A 26,548-nucleotide genomic window follows, 5' to 3' on the forward strand; every position below is an offset into this window, starting at 1 on the left:
CTTGCACAAAGCATTTTACAAATGTTGTATTATTTTAATCCTCACCAGGATTTGATGAGGTAGATATGAGACAGAGAAAAGCAGCCCTTCTGACTTCTGACCTGCCCCTCACAGCTGGCCTTCGATGTGCTGCTGAACAGCAACAATTTCACAGAACATTCACATCAGACAAGGCCATTCTGTGCCTGTGGTGGATTGAGACAAAATCATGACCCTCTGTAATCTTGTTTGAACACAGACAGAACGTGAGTATCGCACAAGCCACAAAAATGAGCAGGGATCCTCTATCCTGGCCCATCTGAGGGACTGCTGCTCCTTTACCCGCTACAGCTTTCACCACTACCTGCTGTTCCCTTCTTATTGTTTAGATTAAGATATCCAATCAGAGAATTGCCCCACTTCCTGACGGCCTCTGATCCAGAGCAAAGCCAGCTTCCTGAAACCTGTCCCCAAATCACCCCACACAAGCCCCAAATCCCCTAAGTCCTTTCTAACATCCTCTTAATAAGATGCATATGCTTCCCCAAGGTGTATGCTCTCCCTTGCTGCAATGAGTAATAACCCCAACTCGTTCAAGTAGAAACAGGAGTGCTTCTAGCGTATTTGGTTGGGGATAGTAACGGGTATTTTCATCACCCTTATTTTATAAATAAAGAAAGTGAAACTCGAAAGGTTGAGAAATTTGCCCAAGACTACAAGGTAGTGTGTGACAAAACCAGCTGCGTCTATGTTCTCTTTTTTTAATGATCCCTGCTGTTTGAGTACTCTGTGCCTCAGTTTCCTCATCTGTAGTGAGGCAGTTAGACCACTCTCCAAAGGTCCCTCCAGCTCACACCTTCCCAGACGCAAGAGTGTGAAAGCATTGTCAAAGCCATCTGCTTGGGAGAGCTGAAAACTCTGGGTGGGGGACATCCCTTTGGCTGGGGACCCAATAGATTCTCAACAAGTCATTCCCACAATGCCTTATAGCTGGGAAGATTTAATGATGAACCAAAGAGTGGTGCATCCTGAGAAGTATCTCCCAGAGCTTGGACCCCTGCCCATCACCTACCTCTTACCCCCTCCCACCAGCGATCCTCTTCCAGTTGTTCTTATTTCCACATTATCTGATTGCCACTCTCTTGCCCAAAGTAGGGGGGGGTGCGGGGAGCAAGTCAGGAGGGTGGTTTAGGAGCTTTTACCTTACAGTCCATCCTCCTTTTCTTACATGAACCTCTCTCCCCCAACAGAGTAAGGGGGCATCCTAGCAGCCTCTGCATAAATTGTAGATAGCTGAAAAAGACTTTTAGTCCCGAGAATCTGGAAGCTAATGGAGGGGACTTAACAAAATGTTGCACAAGAACCTAAAAGACACTTTATGGGAGATGGGGGTACTTCCTTAATGGCCCTCTTCCCAATCTCTGTATAAATTGTCTTAGGACAAAGACAGCAGACTTGGTCGGTGGGTTTCTTGGGAGTAGATTCAGGACCAACATGGAAGAGCAGGGCAGGGACGAGGGAGATCCTTTTGGGTTCAAAGAGTAAAAGACAGTGTTCTAAAGATGAGTGTCTGAGTCACTCATTTGCCAGCAAAGGACAGTATAATTAGGCAATACTAATGCTAGCAAAGGTTTCAATTGCACTATTTACATGCTAGGCTCTCTGGTCTAAGGGCTCAGCATGTATTAAGTCATTTAGCCTCATAACGACCTCATGTAAGGAGAAGGCAGGTCCAGGGAGGTTAAAGAATTTGTTCAAAGCCACATACACGGTGTGGAGGAAGGTAGGTGCCCTTCCCTTACCTCTGGGAGCTGCCTTGTTCTGTTGGCTGGCTGGCTTCCAAAGGCCAGTATGTACACCTCTTTGCCTGAGGGCTTTCTTGGAAGCCACACAAAGAAAGCCTGTGCACAGAGCAAGCCAAAAGTCCTCAACCAATGAATAACAGGGAGTTGGTGTGTAAATACCTTTTTACTCTTGGGGGAGGTCACTACAGGGAAAGCATCTATCCACCTCCTCAAATCCTCATGGGATTAAGCACCAGTCTCAAACCAAGCTGTGGTAGTGGCCCTGATAACTCAATGTTTACTGACCACCTTTGCTTCTCTTTCTTGCGCCCCTCCACCTTCCCTAATAAGCTGCTTGGCCTCTACTTCTTTGGAGCCCTGAATTAAGACAGACCCAAGCATTTGGCCCCTTGTAGCCTAGCTGGAGAGGCTGGGCTCCTCTACAGCCTTCCTCCTTCCAAAGGGCAAAGGCTTTGGGTCAGGCAGATAGGTCCACATTCTGACATTTCTTTGCTATTATGGATGGAATTGTGTCCCCTCTAAACAAGATATGTTGAAGTCCTAACTCTGGATATCTCAGAATGGGGCCTTATTTGGAAATAGGGTCTTTACAGAGGTCAGCAAGTAAAGATGAGGTCATTAGGGGAAGCCCTGATCCATTATGACTGGTGTCCTTTAAAAAAGGAGAAATCAGGGCACAGAGAGAATGCCATGTGAAGACTGGATTTATGCTGCCACAAGCCAAGGAACTTCCAAGAACTAGGAGAGAGGCCTGGAACATATCCTTTTCCCGTGCCTTCAAAGAGATCATGGCCCTGATCTCAGGCTTCTGGCCTCCAGCACCATGATTGAATAAATAGCTGTTGTTTAAGCTGCCCAGTTTGTAGTACTTTGCTACAGCAGCCCCAGGAAAGGAATTTGTCAGCCATGAGATGTCCCCCAATACCCACTTCTTCCCTCACAGGGATCTTAGGATGTTTACATCAAATAATGTGTGTAACATGCTGAGCAGGGCCACTACATTGAAAGTGTTCATCTGATGGATGGTTGCTCTTGTAAATGAAATAGCAAGCACACTCCCCTGCCACACACATGACAAGGAAGGGGTTTCTTGGATAAGTGGACAGTTGAGCCCTATGCTCCTTCCATTCTCCAAGTCCAGAACAGCCTGTCTGCATATTTATTTGAAACTGGCCTAAAAAAAGTAAAGAACAAAGATTTTAATGATGAATGACATTAAAGTCACCCAGGTTTATGTGTAGCTTGGGGTGGCCATTAAAAGGTAGATGACCCTGGGGACTCCAGGGTGGCTCAGTGGGTTAAGCAACTACCTTCGGCTCAAGTCACAATCCCAAGGTCCTGGGACCAAGCCCCATGTAGAGTCTGCTTCTCCCTCTCCCTCCGCCCTCACCTCCCCGCTCATGCACATGCTCTTTCTCATAAATAAATAAATAAATAAATAAATAAATAAATAAATAAATAAAATCTTAAAAAAAGAAAAAAGAAAAGAAAAAGAGGTAGATGACCCTGTAATGGGTTTGCTTCCCTTACTGGTTCAGCTCAGTCTGAAGACAGGAGAAGAAGGGGAGATGCCACTGCCCTGCAAAAGAATGTAAAGTACAACTACTTTGATGGACTGTAGCAGTGAAGGTTCTTAGTTGCCAACAACAGAATCCATTCAGGCTAGTTTAGTTCTAAAATGAATTTATTTAAACACAAGGCCAAAGAGTTTGAGGTCATAGACAGGAAAATGTACAATATCACTGAGGGGGAAAATGGGGCTTCTTTAGCAAAAGTATTCCTGCCACCATAACGCATGGAACTGGGTGCCAGAAATTCCACCACTGTCAACCCCCAAAGCCCAGTGATAGTGAGAGATGAAGGTGAGGATATATGAGGATGAAGTTGAGTTACAGTCCTGGCTTTGAACCTTACTCTATGGTCACTCTGCTAGAGAGGAGAGGTGCTCATGCATTCATCCATTCATCCCACAAATATGTATGGACTGTCTCCTTTGTGCCGGGAACCATGCCACGTGCTAGAGATAAAGTGATGGGAAAAACAGCGGTGGGAGCACCTGGGTGGCGCAGTCAGTTGAGCATCTGACTTGTGGTTTCGGCTCAGGTCATGATCTCAGGGTTGTGAGATCGAGCCCCAAGTCAGGCTTGCGCTCTGCTCGGACTGTGCTTAACACTCTCTTTCCCTCTCCCCCTGCTTCTTCCAACCCCTCTTTCTCTCTTAAATAAATAAATAAATCTTTACATACAAAGCCAAAAAAAAAAAGTGCATAGTTTTTGCTTTTGTGGTGCTTCAAGTCTACAGGGTGAGACAGAGCTAAACCAAGTAGGCCCATGGGAAGAAAGAAAGAAGCAGGGTTCTGCTGAGGAGAGATAGGGGTGAGGGCTAAATTATTTCTGGAGGTAGCCACAGCCCAGCCCTGCAAGGGGCATCCTCAGACTTCAGCATCTCAGAGTTGCTCAGTTGCCAGGCTCTCTGCAAGGAGAAAGAAACAGGCTGTCTGTCATCACTGGAGCCCCTGACATACCTTGCACACTGACAGGTCCTGGAACATCTCAGAAATAAGCAAGCTCGACCTCCCCATGATTGGGATTTCTGTCAAGAAGGAAATGAGTTTGTCAAGCCCAGGTGGTAGCTGCTCATGAGTTCTGCAGGGCTGCTGCCTCAATGTTCCCATCTGGAAAGGGGGCACGGGTGGGCCAATTCAGGTTATCTTGGGGCACTGCTATCAGGGACAGTCTGCCGAGTCCTTGGAGGGTGTGCTCAGCGTGTGGTTTCACAGGATCCTGCTGCTACTTCCTCCTCAGGAAGGCATGAGGGGCACGGGGCCCCTGAATCCCACCTCTTCCCTAGCCCTTCCCCTCCTTGCCCTGTGCTCCACTTCACCCATCTGTTCCCGGCTCATTCCTACAACTACACGTGCAGATGTAGGCCAGCTCATCCAAGAGGCTGTTCACCTTCCCTCTGCAGCCACTGCACACAAAGGTCTGGCGGTGCCCAGAGGTGGTGTTGAAGAACCACTAGATCTTCAGGGCTCTGCAGTGACCTGGGTAGGGAGGCTCCAGGAAGAATGCGGGTCACAGGCTTGCTGCTCTGGGTCAGTTATGAGGTGTCAGCACAGCTTGATCTGCACAGTGCACAACTGAAATAGCCCACATGCCTCGAGATGGAAAGTGGTAAGGGGTGGGGAGGATGAGGTGCACAATCTCCATTCAGTGGCCTACTTTCTAAGGCATTGTTACTGATTTGTTAGATATCATGATGATATGGTAACCGTGTAAAATACATATCCATAATGAAGTATTCATAAATTAATTGGCACGATGCTTGATATTAGCTTCAAAAAACTCCAAGAGAAAAAAGAAGAATATCCATAAGCAATATTCTCCATAGGTTGATAATTGCTGAAGCTGGATGGCAGGTATGTGGGGACTTATTATTCTATTCTCGTATTTTTATGTATTCTTGAAAGCTTTCACTATTAAGAAAAAGTTTTAAAGAATCATGCCATAATGAAGAAAAGCATGGAAGAAAGCATATCAGTGTGCTTACTGTGGCTGCCCCAGGGGGATGGGAATAATGGAATATTGAGGGGGTGTGACGTTGTGATTTATAATAATAAATATATATTTGCTCTTCCTCCCTTTCCAGGCTAAAAGCTCCTAAAGCCCTTAGAATTCCCTAAATGATGGCATCCATAAAGGTATCTTTCCCTACCTTAGTGAGGTGACTTTTAGAAAGCCCGTGGCTAACAGAGAGGGATTTCTCTGGCAACAGTGTGAGGGGAACCAACAGTGTGATTTAAGGGTTGAAATTTTAGCCCCACTCCCTGCCTTAGAGGAGGGGAAAGGGGCTAGATATTGGTTTAATCACCAATGGCAAACAATTTCATCAATCATGCCATTGTGCTGAGACTTTAATTTAAAAAAAAAAAAAAAAAAGAAAGGATGAGGTTCTGAGAGCTTCAGGGTTGGTGAACACCTGAAGGTTGAGAGAGTGGCATCCTTAGAGAGAACATGGAAGCTCTTCACCCTTTCCCCCAACTTTGCTTGATGCATCTCTTCCATCTGGCTGTTCCCAAGTTATATCCTTTTATAATAAATCTGTAAGCTAATAAGTAAAATGTTTCTCTGATCCTCTGGCAAATTAATCGAATCCAAAGAGTGGTCATGGGAACTTCCAACTCTAACAACTTGGTAAGAAGCACAGACAATAATCTGGACTTGCAGTTGGCATCTGACGTGAGGTGGGGAGGTGTGCAGTTTTATAGGATTGAGGCTTGTGGGATCTGCCACTATTTCCAGGCAGATAGTGTCAGAGTTGAGTTAAATGGTAGGACACCCAGTCACTATCCACTGAGAAATGGATAATTATTTGGTGGTGTTGGAAAAAACAGAACACCTACTCCTGAAGGGATTTAGAACAAGTATTCCCAAAAATATGCCACTTTAGAATGTGGACTATTTTAAGCTAAAGGCATCTGAAACCCTGTGGGCTCAGGAGAAATTTTTACACCTCCCTTAACTACCTAGAAGAATCTAAATTGGAGATCTTTTCCAGAGTAAGAGTTAAATGTTACCAGAGATAAAATGTTATCTGACTGACTCATCTGTATGGCAAGGCAAACATCTAATTACCAAACATCTGGCCTTCTTCACATTGCTGGGTGACTTGCCTTCCTCTCCCTTGAAGCCCTAGGCCCCTATCCCATTCCTTAGCCCTGGAAGGCCTAAAGACCTCATTTTACCTTCCTGTCTTTATGGATTTTTTAAAAAGATTTTATTTATTTATTCATGAGAGACACAGAGAGAGAGGCAGAGACATAGGCAGAGGGAGAAGCAGGCTGCCCTCAAGGAGCCTGATGCTGGACTTGATCCCGGATCCCGAGATTATGCCCTGAGTCAAAGGCATATGTTCAATCACTGAGTCACCCAGACGTCCCTACTTTCCTGTCTTTGAACTGTTCATGGATGTGGGGTTCCTACATGTATAAAATTAATTTAGTTTTCTTCTATTCAACTGTCTCATGTCAATTTAATTTGTAGGCGAGCCAGAAGAACCTTTGGAGGACAGAGGAAAATTTTTCCTCCCCTATACTGAAGAGGGAGTCTTAAAACTTTATTTACACATCTTTATGTCCTTCCACTGGCTATAATAAACATATATGCCTTTTGTAATTTAAAAATAAAGAAATATTAAAATAAATATGCCACAATTTTTGCAATAAGTCAATAATATTATAGAAGAATACTGACATCAGGGAATGGTTGCAGGATATTGTGGAGTAAGAAAGCACTGCATCCAGTGACATCCATCCTGGCATTGTCAAGAATAGAATATGTGCTATGAGGATGTGGATGTCAATCCTTTTCAGTAGGAGATCCCTTCTTTCAAATGAAATCTTACCAAAAGAAAGCTATCTGGTAAGTGCCTGGGTATGGGGCTTGGAGTCCCATCATCAGCCCTTTCACTATCCACATCCATTCTCCCACCCTTTTCTACCCCAGTACCTTCAAGGCTCCAGAAGCATCTTATGCAAATTGGACTTCATGTTCTTTAAACTTTTAGTGATGCCACTCAGTGACTGTGTGATTTTAGGTAAGAAAATTAACAGTTCTGAGACACAGCTGCTTAGGCAGTGAAATGAGCATAAACAAAGTCCCAACCTCATAGATTTGTTGAGAGAATAGGGGATGATATCTGTAAAATAAGTGGCAATTAGTTAATATTCAATAAGTGGTAGTTGTAGTAGTTGTATTCAAGCTGTAAATAACCTGGGACAAAATTGCCCATGAAAAGCCCTTGAACCTCCCCCCAACCCATTGAAGTACAATAGACTCATCCATCCTCAGTGACCTTCCACCCTGGAGACCAACATGGCCAGATTTTCCAATGGTAGGATAAACCAATGGTAGGATACTTCTTTTTCTCAGCATCAGATTAAATAAATGACTTTACCTTTTAGAGATTGCTATATGTATATATATATATATATATATATATATCTTCACACATATTTTATGCCAGCTACAGTTATAAAATATATGTCTATCCCAGAATTAGAAAAATAAATATTATATATATTAGGTCTAAGTTGTCAAATGTAAAATATCTTGATGAATATTAAGTCTTTTTCTTAAGATTTTATTTATTTATACGTGAGAGATCGATACAGAGAGAGAGGCAGAGACACAGGCAATGAGAGAGAAGCAGGCTCCATGCAGGGAGCTCAGTGTGGGACTTGATCCCAGATCCCCAGGATCACGCCCTGGGCCGGAGGCAGGCGCCAAACCGTTGAGACACCCTAGCATCCCTGAATATTAAGTCTTAAGTCTCTGAATTATCTAATGTGTTTATTCAGCCACAGACTTCTTAATCCCTTCAATAAATGATCAAGTAAATAGGGGGAAAAATCCTGTGCAACACAGCCGAAACCATCACACAGTTGTCCAGAGGGCAGAAGGGAGGCTCTCATTTATGAGAAAACATGTATATCAATTTGCAAGTTGCTTTCTTGCAAGTTGCTTTAAATAGAGAACCACAATTCTCTATTTAAAAGAAACATTTTTCGGGGCACCTGGTTGAGCATCTGCCTTTGGCTCAGGTCGTGATCCTGGGGTCCTGAGACTGAGTCCCGCATCGGGCTCCCTGCAGGGAGTCTGCTTCTCCCTCTGCCTATGTCTCTACCTCTCTCTCTGTGTCTCTGATGAATAAATAAATTTTTTAAAAAATATAAAATAAATAAAAGAAACATTTTTCATTTTGAACCTAGAAATCACATTCTGATAAACATCTAAACTTGAAATCAGGAATGACTCCTACTCAGTACTCAGGTCTGAATGTAAAGCTCTTGGGTTTCAGCTGAACAGAGCCAGGACTGGAGTGAGGTAGGGTCAGGCAAGTGCAGGGGCAGATCCTGTGTTTTTTGAAAATGTTAATATTTTCTCCATAACTGGATTTTGACATTAATTTTGATTTTTTTTAAACTATTGTATTCAAATATAACTTATTTGGATTATTAGGCTTTTTGGCTTCCCTTAGATTCTGTGTGAGAGGTGCCTCCTTCACCTCATCTCTGGCCCGGCCCTGCTGCTGAGGTGAAGAGTGTCCTCTCTCATGGTGGATTTCATGAGTTGTATATTCTGAGAGGGACTTGATAGGGACCTAGAGGGAAGGTGGCACCAGGGCCCTGAGGTTGGGGGGGGGGGTTTGCTCTATAGAGGAGAAATGAAAGGGAAGGTGTGGCTCTAGAGGACAGCCTTACCTGCTTGGTGGCTCTGCCTGGCCCTGCTACTGTCCCCTCTTCACCTTTTGATGAGCAAATCAATTTGTTTATGTACATTAAGAGTTCAAAGTAGAATGGTTTATCTGTGATCTTTAGGTTGTAGGATTTGGAAATCTTTATTTTTTTTCATGCTTTTCTGTATCTTCTAAGTTTTCTGAAATGAATACATTACTATATTTATTATCAGAGAACAGATAAAGAAAAACACTTAATTACTCACTTGAGGAGCAGAATCATTCCTAACAAAGCAAGACATTTGTTTTATTTAAGAGACTGGATAGACTGAGGGAGCCAGGTATGTCCACATTCCATCATTGTTCGCCTGGACTATTGCAGTACCCTGACCACTCGTCCCTCTGTCTCTGCCCTTGGCCACCTACAGTTCATTCTCCACTGCAGTCAGAGGGATTCTGTTATCACTTGAAAGCTATTGCACTGCTCCTACATCCAAAGCCTTAGCCACTCCCTGTCTCTCTCTTAGAGCTAAAGTCTGAGTTCTTGTAACGTCCTATGAGACTCTGCACTACCTACCCACAGGGCCTCACTGGCCTCATCACCCCACCTACTCAGCTTCAGCCACCTTGGCCTCCTCACTGCTGCTCAAATGCACCAGGCAAGTTCTTCCTGCCTAGTCTTCCTGCACTGCTCTTCCACCAACTGACCACCTGGCACACTCTCATTTTCTCCAAGCTCTGCTCAAACACCTTTTCAAAGAGGATTTCCTTGACCAGTCTATAGAAATAACATGGCCTTCTTTATCCCCATCACTCTCTTATCAGCAAAACACTAGTCATGACCTGGCATATGACCCTCTTTCTCTATTGTTTGTCTCCCTCCTGCAGGGCAGGGTCTTTGTTGTATTTTCTTTACAGCTGTGTCCCCACACCAAGAACAATGCCTTGTAGGTACCTGACAAATATTTATCAAATGAATTCATCTCCCATCTCATGTTCACATGGGTACACAGTCACTGGATAGAATGAATATAATGAAATTTCCATTAATAAAATGTCCATTTGATGATGGGGCACCTCTGTATAATTAGGAAGCTAGCTTTAACATTCAGAATGTTAAAGAGGATAATAAAATAATAGTCAGACATGGGGGCAAGGGGAAGGGGTCTTGAGTTATTACCAATATTCTAACAGGCTGGGAGAAGCATAGCCTTAGCCCTGTGGGCAAACTCACAGAGGCGCTGCATTTCTTACTCTCTGTCTACTCTTGCCTCAGGCACAGCAGAAGCTTTGTTCAGCTGTTCCAGGCCCTTCTTATTAATTTTAACACGGAGAAATAAAATCATTATTTGACACTTGGACATTTTTTCCTTGGGGAAAGGAGATTGGTGGACAAAGTCTTTCAGACTAAGACATCTCAGTGGATAATGGGCCACGAAGCATTATTAAATCTGTATATTCATGGGTTGGTAATCCTTTTAAACAACCTGTGTGGCAGGCACCCCCTATACAGGTGAAAAAACTGTCCAAAGTCACACAGCTATTAAGTGGTAAGGTCAGGATAAGTACCATCCCACCCCACCCCCTATAATGAAACATCTGACTTCTGTGGGAAATTGTTAAAATGCAGAAAACTAGTAGTAATGCAGATATTAGGACCTTTGGGGGCATTGCCCACACCCATTTCTCCCTTGACCCTGAACCTCACCCCATCCACCAAGGTACATGGATTAGTGAGTCTGGGTTTCTTTTCCCTGGCACCAAATATGTTCTATCTCTACCAACATCAACCAATTCTCCACCAACTGGTTGTCCTAAAGGTCCATTCGCTTTTGACACGAAATTCTCAGTTAGTACAGACCCCACAGATTAAGGGCTTAGCCCCACAATACTGCCCCCTATTCAGGTGCCAGTTGCAAGACCCTGGGGCCACCCATATTTCTGACTAGCCAGCTATAAATTTGGGGTTTCCTTGATCACTACTGCCTCAGGTTCAATAATTCACTAGAATGATTCACAGAACTCAGGAAAGTACTTTACTTACCATTATCAGTTGATTGTAAAGGATAAAACTCAGTAACAGTCAAATGGAGGAGATGTGTACAGGAAGGTGGGGGTGGCAGGACTCAGAGTCACCCTCACAGCACCTCCATGTGTCACCAACCCGGAAGCTCTCTGAACCCTAATGTGTAGGAGTATTTGTTGAGGTTTCATAGGCATAGTTGATTAAATCTTTGACCATTGGTGATTTAACTCTCTCAGTAGCCTTCTCCTCCTCCCCAGAGGTTGGGTGGGGGTAGGGGCTGAGAGTTCTAATCCTTTAATAATCTGAGTGGTTCTTCTGGCCACTAGCCCCTCCAGAAGCCATCCAGGGACTCCTGCCTGTGGCCATTCATTAGTATCCAAAAGAAGCACATCCCAAGGGTTTCTCGAGTCTTGGCTGGAAGTGGGCAATGATCTAATAGTTATCTTTTCATTACACTACAGTGAGGTTCAGGGAAGAGGCAGAAACCAGAAATAGGGAGTCTCAGAAATGGGGCCCAGGTTTTGGTAGCACTGTCTGATGAGCATTAGGCAGGATAATGTTTTAAAAGCCAAAAACATGCTAATTTACTTTTTTAGAGTCATGAAAAGTCCTTGCAATTAAAACTTCCTAACTTCCCTGGAGAAATACAGTGGTTTGGCTCCTCTTTCACAGAATTGCCCCCCTTTCCAGGCCCCAGCCTACAGAGGACAGGTGAGCAAGACTTACTTGGGGAAGAGGTACTGGTTTTATCCCCCAAGGTGCTGGCCACCAGGGTGCTCAAGGGGAAGAGAAGGACTGCAGAGAGGCAGAGGGGGCTCATCTTCAAGGCCTTCAAAAGGGCTCTTATGGAAACCTAGGGTCTAACAGAGTTTTTCACATCCTCACAGAGGGGTGCGGTTAGCAGATGGGGATGGAGGGGAGTGGGGAAGGGGAGAAACTGGGGTCAGTCCTATGTATTGCATAACCTCCTCACCTTCCCAGGCTTCTGCCTGCAGGGGTTAAAATACTCAGTAATGCCCTTCTCCAGCTTTATTACACCTGTGAATCACCCGGGGATCTTGTTCAAATGCAGGTTCCTTTCAGCAGGTCTGGGGTGAGGCCAAGAAGGAAAAGCTGCATTTCTTACAGGCTCACTGCTGCAGGGTGTCCCCAGCTCAAATTTCTCCACTCTGAAATGGTCCTCAGAACCACATGTTGAGTAGCAAGCCTGGAGGAGACCTCATCAGAGTGAGAAGGGGAGCAGGCTGAGAGAAAAACTCTCTTTCCCACACATCTTGGGAAAGTGGCAGAGGAAACAGGATCATGAAGAAATGTCTCAGAGAACCCCAAATTCACCCCCATTAATCTAACCCCCTGCTTCAACCTCCACCTCTACCTTATTTCTTTGGAACAGTCACAGTGTTCACCATGTGATCAGGACAAGTCATTTGATTTCTTTTGCAAAAACAAATGAGTCCACTTGACCCCATCTCCCTCAGAGAATTAAGCAATTGAATAGATTTCAATTCACTTGCACCATACAACACTATGTGCATGAAGTAAGTGAGGCTCCACGTTACAATGTTGCCCCCATCCAGATACTACAGAGAGACCCTCTAGTCTGGTTGTGATTGGATCGTAAGGACTCACTAACAAGTGGCAAATACCCTTGGGAGATGAAATACCTTATTTCCTATCTCATATTGGAAGCAAACTGAACTGAGAGTACAGGGCACCAGCAAGGTGGTGGTGGAGAGGAAATTGTTTTATTTAACCTCTAACGACTCTTCTGGCTGGTCTAAGAATTAGACATGAGGTAGATTAACAGCAGAAAATCAAGTGTAATTGAATTGGAGAGAATTAAGTGTAATTCTGCACATATGGGAGCACAACACACGTGACAGGTTCAAAGACAGAAAGGTAAAATGAGGTCTGTAGGCCCTCCTGGGCTAAGGAATGAGATAGGAGCCTGGGGCTGTCAGGGAGAGGAGGGCAAGCCACAGGGCAATAAGAAGAAGGGCAGATGTTTGGTAATTAGGTGTTTGCCCTGCCATACACATGAGTCAGTCAGATAACATTTAGCTCTGTCAATAACTCTTATTTTGGGAAAGATCCTCAATTTCGATTCTTCTAGGTAGTTAAAGGAAGTGCAAAATTTTCTCTTGAGCCCACAGGGTTTCAGCTGCCTTTAGCTTAAAATAGTCCACATGCCAAAGTGGCACACGTTGGGGAATCTTGTCCTGAATCATTTCGATTACATATTTCACAGGCAGGAGGACCTGAGTTTGGCAAATTACTTAGAATTTCTGGGCCCTGGTGCCCTCATCTGTAAAATGGGTTTGTTTATAAAATGAACTCCCATTTCTAAGGATTGTTCTGAGGGTATTTGAAACTAATGAAAGTAGATGCTCAGCTCTGTGCCCCTGGGTAGTAAATGCTCAATAATTTAAGGTTCCTATTATGATCATCATTATCATACCCAACTCCCAGTTGAAAAGTTTGGATCTGCGCTCAGGCCTGAATTGAAATAAATTTCTTGGCCCAAGATGGAGCCACTCCTGTCCAAGGCACCATATCAGCAAACCTAAACTTAAACTTTCATGTTCCTGCAAATGCTCTGCTTGACCAGAAACAGAGTATAGCCAGTCAGCAATCCCCAGAGGCCAACCTAACTATGGGCTCTATACTTATTTCCTTGCTCTTTACTTGTTTTCTTTCGTTTCCTTGTTCCTCATTCTTTGTCCTATAAAAGCTGCCTGCCTTCTGCCCCACTTTGCAGTTCTCTGGATCCTTGGGAATAAAGACTGCCTGTTTCATGAAGTGTTAAATAAAGTTATTTTGTGTCACCAAATTGTCTTTAATCATTTTTAATCAGTTTTTGGTATGAGGAAGTCATTCAAAGCTGACTGCTAACAGCCTGTTGTATAACAAGACACCCGGGTAAGGCACCCACTGAATATTTTGGGTTCATTTTTCCTTTCATGGTTGCTGAGGACCATGGGTGTGTGACTCTCAGATTTGAGTTCTGCTCCCTTGTATGCAACTCTCTGGTCCAAATAACACAGATATATGTACATGTAGATATTTTTCCCAGAAAATTTCCAGGATTCTGAAAAGGTTACAGTACAGTTATATTGACAGTCCACAATGAGTAGCAGCCATTAGAGAACTGACAAAGGTTTGAGGTGAAGTTCACAGCATAAACTCTGGAGGACTTAGGTTAATAAAAAGAAATTCTGACTGCTTTGACTAATGGTGCATCAAATTCTAAGTAGCCACAAGTCATTAAAAGTCATTTGGGGGGAAAAAAAAAGTCATTAGGGCATCTACCACTTTAAAGAATCTTCTTGTGCATGGAATAAGAGATTTATTGCAGATGGGAATCTCTAAAGCCAAAGCTGCAAAATTGGTGGGCATGAGTCAAGCACCTTAGAGCTGTCAGAGTGCTTAGCCCCTAAGTCCAAGACTCCTGTGCTAAGCTAAGTTGGTCTTATGCCCATGTGACTGAGCACAAGAGAAACCCAAGACGCCCATTATTCAGTGAACTTCCCTGGTGGACAACACTTCAAATGTGTTGGGCTAAGGGAATGAAAATATCCTCTATGACTGGATTGGGGGAGTGAACCTTGTGCCTTCCTTGGAGGGAAGAATGGTTTCCTCCATTCTTTACATCCTATGCTTTTTCCCTTTTGATTTTAATCTGTGTCCATTTGCTGTAAAGTTAAGTATAACAACTTCTGAGTCCTATGAGTCCTTTTGTGAATTGAACCGGAGCATGGTCTTATGAACTCCAAACACAGGGAGTTTCCACTGTTCTCTCCAAATAGAAACCATAGTCCAGAGAGGTTAAATAGATTGGCAGAGGTAGCACAGATTGTAAGTGGAAAAGCTTACATTTTAATTTGTCTATCTCCAGTGAACATGCTTTTAATAAATACTAGAGGACAAGTGAAGAATAATCTGATAATTGGCATTTCTTTATAAAACTCAACAATTGGGACATGAAATTCATAAAGCATAATATAAGAAAATTTTCTTACGAAAAAAAAATCTGTGGGGCACCTGGGTGGCTCAGTCAGTGGAGTGCCTTACTCTTGATTTTTTTTTTAAGATTTTATTTATTCATGACAGACACACACACACACACAGAGAGAGAGAGAGAGAGAGAGAGAGAGAGAGAGAGAGAGAGAGAGAGGCAGAGACACAGGCAGAGGGAAAAGCAGGCTCCATGTAGGGAGCCTGACGTGGGACTCGATCCCGGGTCTCCAGGATCATACCCAGGGCTAAAGGCGGTGCCAAACCACTAGGCCATCAGGGCTGCTCTTACTCTTGATTTAGACTCAGGTTGTGATCTCAGAGTCATAGTAAGATTGAGCCCCACATCAGGCTCCACACTCAGCACAAAGTAGCTTGTCCCTCTCCCTCTGTTCCTCCCCCTGCTCATGCCCTCCCTCTTTCTGTCTCAAATAAATAAATAAAATCTTTTTTTAGGGGTGCCTGGGTGGCTCAGTCAGTTAAGTGTCTGCCTTCGGCTCAGGTCATCATCTCAGGGTCCCAGGATTGAGCCCCACATCAGGCTCCCTGCTCAGTGAGGAGCCAGCTTCTTCCTCTCCCACTCCCCCTACTTGTGCTCTTGCGCTCTCTCTGTCAAATAGATAAAATATTTAATTAAAAAAAATTTTTTTAATCTGTAGATTTTTAGCACTCTATGTCCCATTTAAAAAAAGTGCAGAATGATGCCAAAACAACCTTGTTAAGTTATTGGATCTCAAAGAGAAACAAAGAAGTCTTTAGGCATTCAGGTACAAAAAAGGGAATCTCTAAGGGAAAAAAAAAAACCTTGTAGGCCACTTCTTAGCAACTTCTTTGGCAGAATTCAGTGGAGCCAGGTCTGCCCAGGTCCTAGGTTCTAGGAAAAGAAAGTGTGACCCAGGATTTTTTACCTCATCAAACTGTCTTTCAAGTATTAAGACAATATACAAAAATTCTGGGAAAGTAATAACCTGCAAACTCTAATAGTTACTTCATGTGGTAGAAGTCCACTGTTCAATATGGTAGTCCTAGCTACATGTGGCTCCTGAGCATGCAACATATGGCTGGTATGAATCATGATGTGCCACAAATGTGAAATACATACCAGATTTCAAAGGCTTAGTACCAAAAAGTAAAATATTGCATTAAAAACTTTATTACAGGGCAGCCCGGGTGGCTAAGCGGTATAGTGCCTGCCTCTAGCCCAGGGCCTGATCCTGGAGTCCCGGGATCGAGTCCCACATCGGGCTCCCTGCATGGAGCCTGCTTCTCCCTCTGCCTGTGTCTCTGCCTTTCTCTCTCTCTCTTATGTCTCTCATGAATAAATAAATAAAATCTTTTTAAAAATTTTTATTACATGTTGATCATATGTTGAAATGGTTAATATTTTTGATATATTGAATTAAACTATTAAAACTAGTCTTGGGGCACTTGGGTGGTTTAGTCGGTTTAGTGTCCAACTCTTGATTTCAGCTCAGGTCATGATCTCAGGGTTGTGAGATGAAGCCTCAAGTCAGGTTCCCTGCTCAGCAGGGAGTATGCTTGAGATTCTCTCTCTCTCTCTCACTCTCTTTCCTTCTGCCACTCTCCCCCCATTCTCACTCCATCTCTAAAGTAAATAAATAAATCTTTTTTTTAAAAAAGTTAGTCTTACCTTTCTACTTTTTTAAATGCAGGCACTAGAAAATTATACTGTAATATATTTCATAATATTTCTGTTGCAAAGGACTATAGTAGAATTTGGGGAGAGCTTTGCTTCTTTGTACTATTCAGTATAGCTTGATCTTTTAAAAATAAGTATGATAATTTATATAAAACAATAAACTCATTGTTCCTAAATGAAATAAATAAAGCAATGAACAAAGAGCTATGTTTTCTCTCATGGGATGTTGAGACAACTAGCTGGGAGGATCTGGATGGGAACCAGTAATAATAGAATGGAAAACAGCTAAGCTGATTTGTTAGTGACCATGTTGTCCAGCCCACTTGTTTTACAGGTAGGGAAACTAAGGCCCCACCATCATACCAGTCCAAGGTCACAGCAACTCAAGTCTGCAGTAGATGAGTCTGGGACTAGCAATCCAGATGCTGCAGAAACAGACTTAGGGCACTTGCCCAACAGCCTCCAAGAAGCCCTCCAAGGCAAGTGGCACTGCCTCCAGGTGGACATCCAATTCCTCTGTGACCACACTCCTTGCCCAAAGGGCTTCCTCTTCCAAGTAATGAAAAGCCAGATGCTTCCCTCAACTCAGAGGAATAAGGGCTCTTCAGCTTCAGCTGCAGGTAACTTTAGTCCCCCAGCTCCAGCCTAGAACATTCAGCTATTGGCACCATGAAGTTCAGCCTGTTCCTCGCCCTCTGCTTCCTCCTCGGCCTGGTGGGCATCTCCAGCCTAGAAAAGGCCTCAGGTGAGCTGAGAGGTTAAAAAAGAGGATCCCTGAGACCCACAGCCTGTGTTTGGGGGAAGGGGAGGCATAGGGTGGGTGGCTGGCTCCAGGGCCATCTGGTCACTTCCATCTCAGGAGGAAACCAGGGCCTAGGTACAGGAAGGGGACTCATCTATCTGGGGCCAGACCTCACAGCTGTCTATTTGATTGAATTCAAGCCTCACCAAATTTAATTTTTATTACAAAGCAATATATGTTTTGGTCTTAAAAGGGCAAACAATATGTGAATATACGAAGTTAAAAAGTGGTCCCCTATTTTACGGAGCCCTAATAATTCTTTCCAGAATCCTACTTCCTGGATTTTTATGAGAGCAAATGAATTTTCATACTGCTTTAAAAAGGAGATCAGACTCTGAAACTTGAACTGTACTCTGGAGTCATCTGGGGGCTACCTGGGTGCCACACTCCCAGATTCTGATTTAATTAGCCTTGAGTAAAGCCTGGGTGTTGGATTTCTTTCAAGTTCCCCAAGAGGATTCTAATGTTCCACTAAGATTGAGAATTGCTGCCCTAATGCAAGATCCTGAATTTCATTCTTAGAATGGTTTCTTTCCAATTCTAGTTTAGGTTTTTCTTAGGATATGCAACATATCACATCAATTGAGGATTCACAAAGTGATACTATGGAGCAGAGTTGACCCATGAACTCATTGTCTGAGGGATGCTATCCTTGTTGGGGAATGTACATATCAAAGCAGGGTATACTGCATCCTATGAAAAGATACACTGGGATCCATGGTCAATTAGTGGGTAAGGGTGTGTGTGTTTGTGTGTGTGTGTGTTCACACACATGTTGGATAAATCACTTGATGTGATAACCAAAGCCAGATGTGAAAGGAGTTAAAATAACAGGTGATTCAGTAAAATATGTCCATTTCTTTATTTTTTCATACTTATGGATACTGAAGATTAGTGCAAATGCCTTTTTCCTAGTTACAAAAAAATACTTGTCCATTGCCATTTAAATTACACCAATTAGATTACAAAAATAATTAGAATAATTAGAATACAAAAATCACTTGAAATTCCACCACCCTGGAAAATTACTACATGTAATAGTGGTGAACAACCTTCTAGGCATCACTGCATGGGTTTATAGGTATATTTTACATCAACAGGACCATCCTAAGATATTGTCTTTTGAAATTTGATTTTGTTCCACAAAATTATGGACCTCTCTCCATATTGAGGCATATAGATCAGCATTATGCTTATCAATGACTACATGTAACCTGTCAAATCCTTGTTGGTGAACATTGATATTTTTTCCAAATTATGTTTCTTTGCAATTATAAACAAGGCTACCCCAAATATCTTGAGTCAAGTTATGAGAAGTTGTAGCATGCAGAGCCTGGGATTTGAAATTGAAACCAGGTAAAACTCCAGGCCTCAATTGATAGGTTTTATGATTTTTGGAAGATGACCAAACCTCTCTGAACCTGTCTGTTCATTTATGGAGGAAGGACAGTAATATCTGCCCCATTAGGTCATTGAAATCATTAAAAAGGGGCAAGCACCTATCAGGGTGTTGGTGTAGAAGACATTCTTCTAAAAAAAAAAAACAAAAAACACATCAATTCTTTAAAAGGACACCTAAGTGACAACCCCTGTCCTTCCTAACTCCTGCAGCCCATCTCAGGCAAGAGGCTTTCCAGGAGCTGTCCCAAACTCTGCCTGTCCTGTGCCAGCTGCCCCCAGGAAAGGGCCCCTGCAGAGGCCGCTTCTACCGGTACTTCTACAACTCTACATCCAGTGAGTGTGAACACTTCATCTATGGTGGCTGTCAGGGCAATGCCAACAATTTTGAGACCACAGAGATCTGTTTGAGTATCTGCAAGCCCCCTGGTGAGTCCTCTTTTAGAAACAGAAGTGATGTTCATGATTGGGTGGTGGTGGTCATGGGAAGGGAGACAGCGTGGTGGAGGATGGTGGCAGTGACGCCGCGATGATGTTACTATGGGAGGTGAGGTGATGGTGATGGAAACAATCAGGATGTGTCACAAAGAGGTGCCGGTGCTGGTGGTAATGGGGTGCTGGGGCGGAGGTAGCAAGGCTGTGGTTGATAGGGTTTGGATGGTGAAGATGAAAGCAGTATTGGTGAGTTGTGAGAGCTTCTCATGCAAGTAGTGGTGCTGGCCAACGGGAAGATAGCAATGTGACCTTCACAGGGGATGAAGGTGTTGGTGGCAGTGATCAGGGTGGGAGGTGAGAAAGCTGAGGAGGCCCCCGGGATGCTGGCTGTTGAAGGGGGTGGGTAAGGAGTCCAGCTGATGGCTCTAGCCCTAGGCCACCAATGTGCCAACCAAGAAGGAAACTGACTGTCATCTCCATTACAGAGACAAGGTAAAGAGCAGCTGAAGACCATGCTTGCACACTCCTAGCCTGGACTGGAAGCTGGCTGGGCCTCCCTTCCTGCACTTAGGCCCCCATCCTGTCACCCTCCAGGTCTAGGTCAATAAAACATTCAAAGTCGGTGTGGACTGTAGACTTCTTACGAGGGCCCTGGGCCTGTCCTCATGAATTGCTCACAGCCACTTCAGCTCACAAGGGTGATCAAACCTGCCTCACTTCATCCCTACCCCTCAGGCCCTCATTGTCCTGTGCCTTCAGGAGGATGAGGATGGGGGTCCCTGGGTGGCTCTTAAGTGTCTGTTGGTTTAGGCTTAGGTCATGATCTCAGGGTCCTGGGATCAAGCCCCTCATTGGGCTCTGGGCTCAGCGTGGAGTCTGCTGAGATTAACTCCTTCCCTCTCTCCCTCTGCTCTCCCCTGCTCATGGGCTCTCTCTCTCTCTATCTCACTAAAACAAAAAAATAAAATCTTAAAAAAAAAAAAAAAAGAAGAATGAGGACAAAGGACACAAGTTTCCTATAACCAGGAGGGGTTCCTCATGGAAGCCAGACTGAATGCAAATTTGGGGACCTTGCACATCTGTCCCCAGATACTGGCCACCTGCTCTTTGCTGCCTGGGGCTCTACTAGCTCTACTTCTGCTCTTCCTGTCCAGCAGAAGCCAAGACCTAGAGTGTGGAAAGAGCTAGAAATTCAGGGAATCTTGGTCAGCCAGGTGGGAATCTCCCTCCATGCCCAGAGGTCTTGGAAAAATAAAGATTTTATATTCTTTGAAATATATACAGCTATGTGGTAAATACATACAGCATAAAATGCACCATTTTACCCATTTCTAAGTGTAGTGTAGTGACCATAAGTATACTCACATTGTGGTGTAAGCATCATGACCATTCATCTCCAGAACACTTTCATCTTCCTAAACTGAAACTTTGTGTCCGTTAGAACCAACTCCCCATTACCCTTTCCCTGGTCACGGCAGTTCTATCTTCTGCATCTAAGCATTAACTGCTTTAGGTACCTTATATGAGAGGAATTCTACAGTATTTGTCCTTTTGTGTCTGGCTTATTTCATTTAGCATATTTCCAAGTTTCATCCCTGTTGCAGTCTGTCAGGATTTCTTTCTTTTCAAGACTAAATAAAATTCCATTGTTTTTACATAATTTTTGGAATGCTGGATGGCATCTGGAAGTACCGCCGCCACTTCCCCCATGATCCTCTCCTGCTATCCTATGCACAGTCCAGGTACTTGTCTTTCCTTGAGAAACTGCTACCCAGGACCAATCAGCAATACTAGAATCCAGAACCTGGGACTCCCAGACTAGACCTTTGTCCTTGGTGGTGTCATTTGTGTTCTTGGTATGCCCTATCCAAATTTTATATATATACATAAACATATATATTAATTATATAATATATAATATATATTCAAAATTTATATATTAAATATATAACATATATTTATATATTTTATATATACATTTTATATATCTATTTTATATTTATATGTAAGTATATTATTTTTATATATCTATTTTATATTTATATATAAATATATTTATATATAAATATATATTAATTATAGTAATATAATAGATACATATTCAAATGAAAGGGCATGTTTTCCCCTTAATTTCTCCATTCTCTTTCATGTACCTAACTATCTGAGAGATTGAACTCTGGAAGATTAATTGAGGATAGCCTTTAATTAGTATTTGAAATAGTGTCTATGTTCTGAAACTTATACATTTAAAAATATGATTATTAAAAATAATTTAAAGTAAAAATATAAATACAACTAAAGAATTTGGGATCCCTGGGTGGCGCAGCGGTTTGGCGCCTGCCTTTGGCCCAGGGCGCGATCCTGGAGACCTGGGATCGAATCCCACATCGGACTCCCGGTGCATGGAGCCTGCTTCTCCCTCTGCCTGTGTCTCTGACTCTCTCTCTTTCTCTCTCTCTGTGACTATCATAAATAAATAAATAGAAAAAAAATTAAAAAAAAAACAACAACTAAAGAATTTAATCAGTTGTTCAGATCAAGTCATGAGATGGAACAGTAACTGAGCAAGTTATAATTAACCATCCTTTTCTCTCCCAAAAAAATGAATGAACCCTTCCCTGGGTTTCCTGGATCACAGCACTTATTCCAAAGTGTTTTGAGTGTGTTTATTTATCTTTGCCTCTAGGCTGTGAGCAGGACAGGGACTGTGTGGAATCTATCTTTTGTAAAGGACTTAACATATACAAAGCAATTACCAGCAAGCACTAAATGAATCAATAACTTGCAACTTAATCCTTGAATGTATGGGTGAGTGGAATCTACCCCAATAAACCCAATCCAATAGTCAGTCCTGGGGCTCTACTTGCAGAATTTATCCCAAAGTCAATCAACTTCACCACCTCTGCTGCGATGACCCCGGTCTGCTCTTCCTGATACTCTATCACCCCCTCGCTGGCCTCCCAGTGTCCATTCACTCCAGTCTGTTCTCTACACAGCAGCCAGAGTGATCTTTTAAACATCAAATCCTTTGCTAAAATATGCTAGTTTTTCTATTGGATGGTAGGTTTACAGGTCCTTACTGCACTGAAATATATGCATATGTATGTAAGGAATACACAAAAAGGGCTACACATGGACCAATCATGAGACTATTATGAAGCAAGAATTTAACCTAATTCTGTGCATCAGAAGTCCAAAAAAGTACATAAGCAAATAAATCAATGCAAATCCGATCCCAACTCTTCAGCTTCCCATCACATGTAGAATAAAGCTGGGAGTTGCTGCCTACAGGACCCTCTTCCTCCTGGCCCCTATGAATCTGTCCAAACTCCCTCCTGCAACCTCCCATCCCCAGCTCTAGCTATTAGGACTTTCTTGTTTTGCAAACACACTAAGCAAGCTCCTGCTACAGCATGTTTGCACTTGTTCTTTCATCAGATTTCATGTGATTTTTTCCTTTGTTTGGGTCCCTGATGATTCATCACCTTCTTAGAGGTCTAGACCATCCCTTTCATGTTCCTGCTGGTTTCCTTTTCTTCAAGGACATAGCACTGCCTAGGATTACACTATATACTTATTAATATAGCCAAGATGTTTTTGTCTGTCTCCCTGGCTGAACCATAAGCACCACAAAGCAGGGATTTCTTTTCTTGTTCATGAGTGCCTAGAACAGTACTGGGCACTGGACAGATACCCGACACATACTTGCTGAATGAGTAGACAGGTGGATAATAGAAGTGCCTGAAGGACAGTCAGAGGTTGGGTAAGTAAATGAATGAATGAGCATACAGGAAGTGGGAGTGGTCAGAACAGGCTTCATGGAAGGAGCTCTCGGTCAGGGACAGAGTCAGGGGGGCATAAAAGGGAAGAGCAGGAGCTGAGGCAGGGAAGCCGGAAAATGCAAGGCAGGCCATAAAGCTACCCAGGGCAGCTGTTGCCAAGCCTGCCAGACTCCCAAGCCAGCTCTGTCTCCCAGCCTTCAGAGAAGATGGGCCCTGCCGTGTCCCAGAAATATCCTAATAGGCGTGCAGTGACTAATGGTGAAGGACAGTAATAGTTGGTCACAAGGAACTGTCCCTGGTGTTGAAGGAAGATCCAAAAGGAGACTAGTTCTTCTGGGGCAACTCTGCTTCTGCAAATCGCCTTCATCTACTCACTCTCTCACCGAGCTGTTCCCAGAGGAGGCCTCAGAGGGCAGAAGTTCCCGTCTTCCCACAATACCATCCCTAGTGCAGCTCCACCAGACAGCCCCAGCCCTGTGAGGGGAAAACATGCCTCACAATGCCCTGGGGGCCTGACTGACCTGCCTTCAGCACCACTGGTCCTCCCCCCAACACACCACTGCCTCACAGCAACCCTCCTGGAAAAGGCCATGGCCAGGCTTAGAGTTGAGAAACCCCGAATGAGCAGAACTAGAAATGCCCAGGCCCTGAATGCAGAGACAAGGGAAGACTGTCCTGGTGCTGGCTCGGCAAGAATTTCAAGGTTCATAACCCAGATGTTTGGGTGACCTGGCTTGCTTAGCAGTAAAATTACTGCATGATATTTGTACATTCATTCATTCATTCAGCAATTACTGGAATGCAAACCATGCCAGGCTCTGTTTCAGACACTCCAGCTACAAAAGACAAAAATCCTTGTCCTTATGGAGCTTAATAATTAATAAACAAGATAAGTAAGGCACGTTGCACATTGATGGTGATGAAAGCCACAGAGGAAAACACGACAGCAAAGGAGGGAGCTCATAGCTGGGGCAGTGATTTAAATAGGTATGGCCAGGAAGACCTCATCTATAGATAGCACAATGGTGGGGGTGGTGAAAAAGGAGCTGGCTTTTGGAGATTTACTTTGGAGGTAGAGCAGAGTTGTTTATAGGGCACGCACGATACGTGAGGGAAGCATCGAGGATGGCTCCAAGTCTTTTGGCCTGGGCATCCAGGAAGATGAGCCGACCACAGATGCACATGTTGGGGGTAGTGGAGGAGTGTATTTGGAAGCTTGGTTTTGGAGATATTAAATCTGAGATGCCTTTAGACACCCAAGTGCAGATTGCAGGTAGGCAGTTGGGTAAATGAATCTGGAATTCAGGGAGGAGCACAAGAGACATGCTGGTGTCTGTCCACAGGTTACATATGACACAGTAGCAGAGGCTGTTCCTGGTGCTCACCTGACTGGGGGTATAAAGCACAGCTAGGCCACAACCCCATGCTCTTCTGACATGGCAGGGATCCCATTCCATGCAGCTGCCAGGACCACTAGCTTTGGATATCCGCCCACCCGCATTCTCATCTCATTTACACCCTGCTTATTTATTGCTTGAAGAAAAACTCAAAGTGAAAGCAGCCTGGCCAAGTTGCTTTTGCCTTGGTCTAGATTAGCCCATCACCTCCTTCCTACACACACATCACTTATACATTCTGGGAGCTCTTGGAAAACCCTCAGAGGCGACCCACACAAGCCCATCCATGTTGGCTTTACAGACATCACCAGTACTATCGTGCTTAAGACTGCACTCATACTTGTGGGGCTTCTAGGTTCACCTCGCCCTTCCCATCCCTACCCATGAGCCCCAGATCCCAGGCCAGAATAGCCTATACCCATTCATACTGACTGAGCACTTTCATGTCCTGAACTGGATCAGGTCCAGATGGAAGATGGCCCCTGTGCCTCCAGGGAGCTTAGTTTGTTGGAAGTTAAAGAACAAGTACAGCTAGGGTGAAAGGAACCTGTAAAGGTAAGTTCAGGGAGCTCTACAAACAGAGGGAAGGGTCAACTACAGCAGCCTGGTATATCAGGGAAGACTTCCTGGAGGAAGCAACTCTGTGTGTGTGTGTGTTTTAAAGATTTTATTTCACAGAGGAGAGAGCACAAGCATGGAGAGTGGCAGATAGAGGGAGAGGGAGAAGCAGTCTCCCCACTGACCAGGGAGCCCGATATAGAGCTCGATCCCAGGACCCTGGGATCACAACCAGAGCTGAAGGCAGACACCTAACTGGCTGAGTCACCCAGGTGTCCCGCAACTGTTTTTAAAAGTGAGCCAGGCAGGGGCACTGGGTGGCTCAGTCGGTTGGGCTTGAGTAGTTATCTCAGGGTTGTGAGATCAAGGCCCATATTGGGCTCTGCACTCAGCCCAGAGTCTGTTTGGGTTTCTCTCTCCCTCTTCCCTGCTCTCACTTTCTCTCTCTCTCTCTCTCTCAAATAAATAAATAAATAAATAAATCTTTAAATAAATAAACGAATAAATAAATAAATAATAAGTGAACCAGGGAGTAGAGGAGAGCGTGTGGCTGGGGGAAGAGGGCATTCTAAGCCAAACCACTATGATGGGAGAGCTAAGGAAGGGACAAACAGACTGCAAATACATATACAGTTAATCCCAGTGTGCCAGGGCAGAGACATAAGATGGTGAGGGTGGGGCATCTGCCTAAGGACCTGGAACAGGAATCCAGGATTATATTACCAGAAGGGAAGGTGGGCAGGGGCAGGCCTTGATTCACTGGACGTGGCCTCAAAGCCTGTGGGAGGTCTAAGGACCACACAGAACACAAACTCATGAAGAACCTGATAGAAATCTCAAGGCGGGCTAAACTCAGATGGATTGAATTCATAGTGTCTGGACCCAGGAATTCTTATTATTTTCACAAGCATCTCAGGTGGTTCCAATGTACCACACAGAAAATCAACACACAGAGCTCTTCTGCCTCTCCAGCTCTACCCCCAGTGACAGAGGACAGGTTTTCAGGGCCTGAAAGGCAGAGAATGGTTCATAGTCATGGATACACTTATATAAACCCTCCCAGGGCATCCCTGGGTGGCTCAGCAGTTTGGCACCTGCCTTCAGCCCAGGGCATGATCCTGGAGTCCCAGGATCGAGTCCCACGTCAAGCTCCTTGCATGGAGCCTCCCTCTGGTGCCTGCTTCTCCCTCTGCCTGTGTCCCTGCCTCTCTCTGTCTCTGTCTCTCTCTCTCTCTCATGTATAAATGAATAAAATCTTAAAAAAAAAAAAAAAAAAAAAAAACCCTCCCAGACAAACCCAGGGAGTTCTGGGAATCACAGATGAGGAAAGCAAGAGAGAAGGAAGTTTTAGCAGGAGGCAGAGGAGCTTTGTTTGTGGGTATTTTGGGGGGCAGTGTAGGAAGTCTTATGTAGGTACCCAGGAAACAATCCTTAGCCCCCTCTTCCTGGGCCTCAA

The 26,548-nt window shown here is 44.0% G+C and overlaps 1 protein-coding gene across 1 annotated transcript; it reads left to right on the top strand.

Moving 5' to 3' along the window:
- Positions 1 to 17,062: 17,062 nt before the first annotated feature.
- Positions 17,063 to 19,978, top strand: SPINT3 (serine peptidase inhibitor, Kunitz type 3). The gene is made up of 3 exons (XM_041733481.1): positions 17,063 to 17,465; positions 19,134 to 19,349; positions 19,841 to 19,978. The coding sequence occupies exons 1-3, from the start codon at positions 17,390 to 17,392 to the stop codon at positions 19,849 to 19,851; spliced, it is 303 nt and encodes a 100-aa protein (XP_041589415.1). The 5' UTR covers positions 17,063 to 17,389; the 3' UTR covers positions 19,852 to 19,978.
- The last annotated feature ends 6,570 nt before the right edge of the window (positions 19,979 to 26,548 follow it).

Source organism: Vulpes lagopus, chromosome 18 (genome assembly GCF_018345385.1).
Source record: "Vulpes lagopus strain Blue_001 chromosome 18, ASM1834538v1, whole genome shotgun sequence".
NCBI lineage: Eukaryota > Metazoa > Chordata > Mammalia > Carnivora > Canidae > Vulpes > Vulpes lagopus.

Coding starts and splice junctions, on each gene's coding strand:
- SPINT3 (XM_041733481.1), top strand. CDS start 17,390: ATGAAGTTCAGCCTGTTCCTCGCCCTCTGCTTCCTCCTCGGCCTGGTG. Junction 17,466..19,133: donor CAGCCTAGAAAAGGCCTCAG/GTGAGCTGAGAG, acceptor TAACTCCTGCAG/CCCATCTCAGGCAAGAGGCT.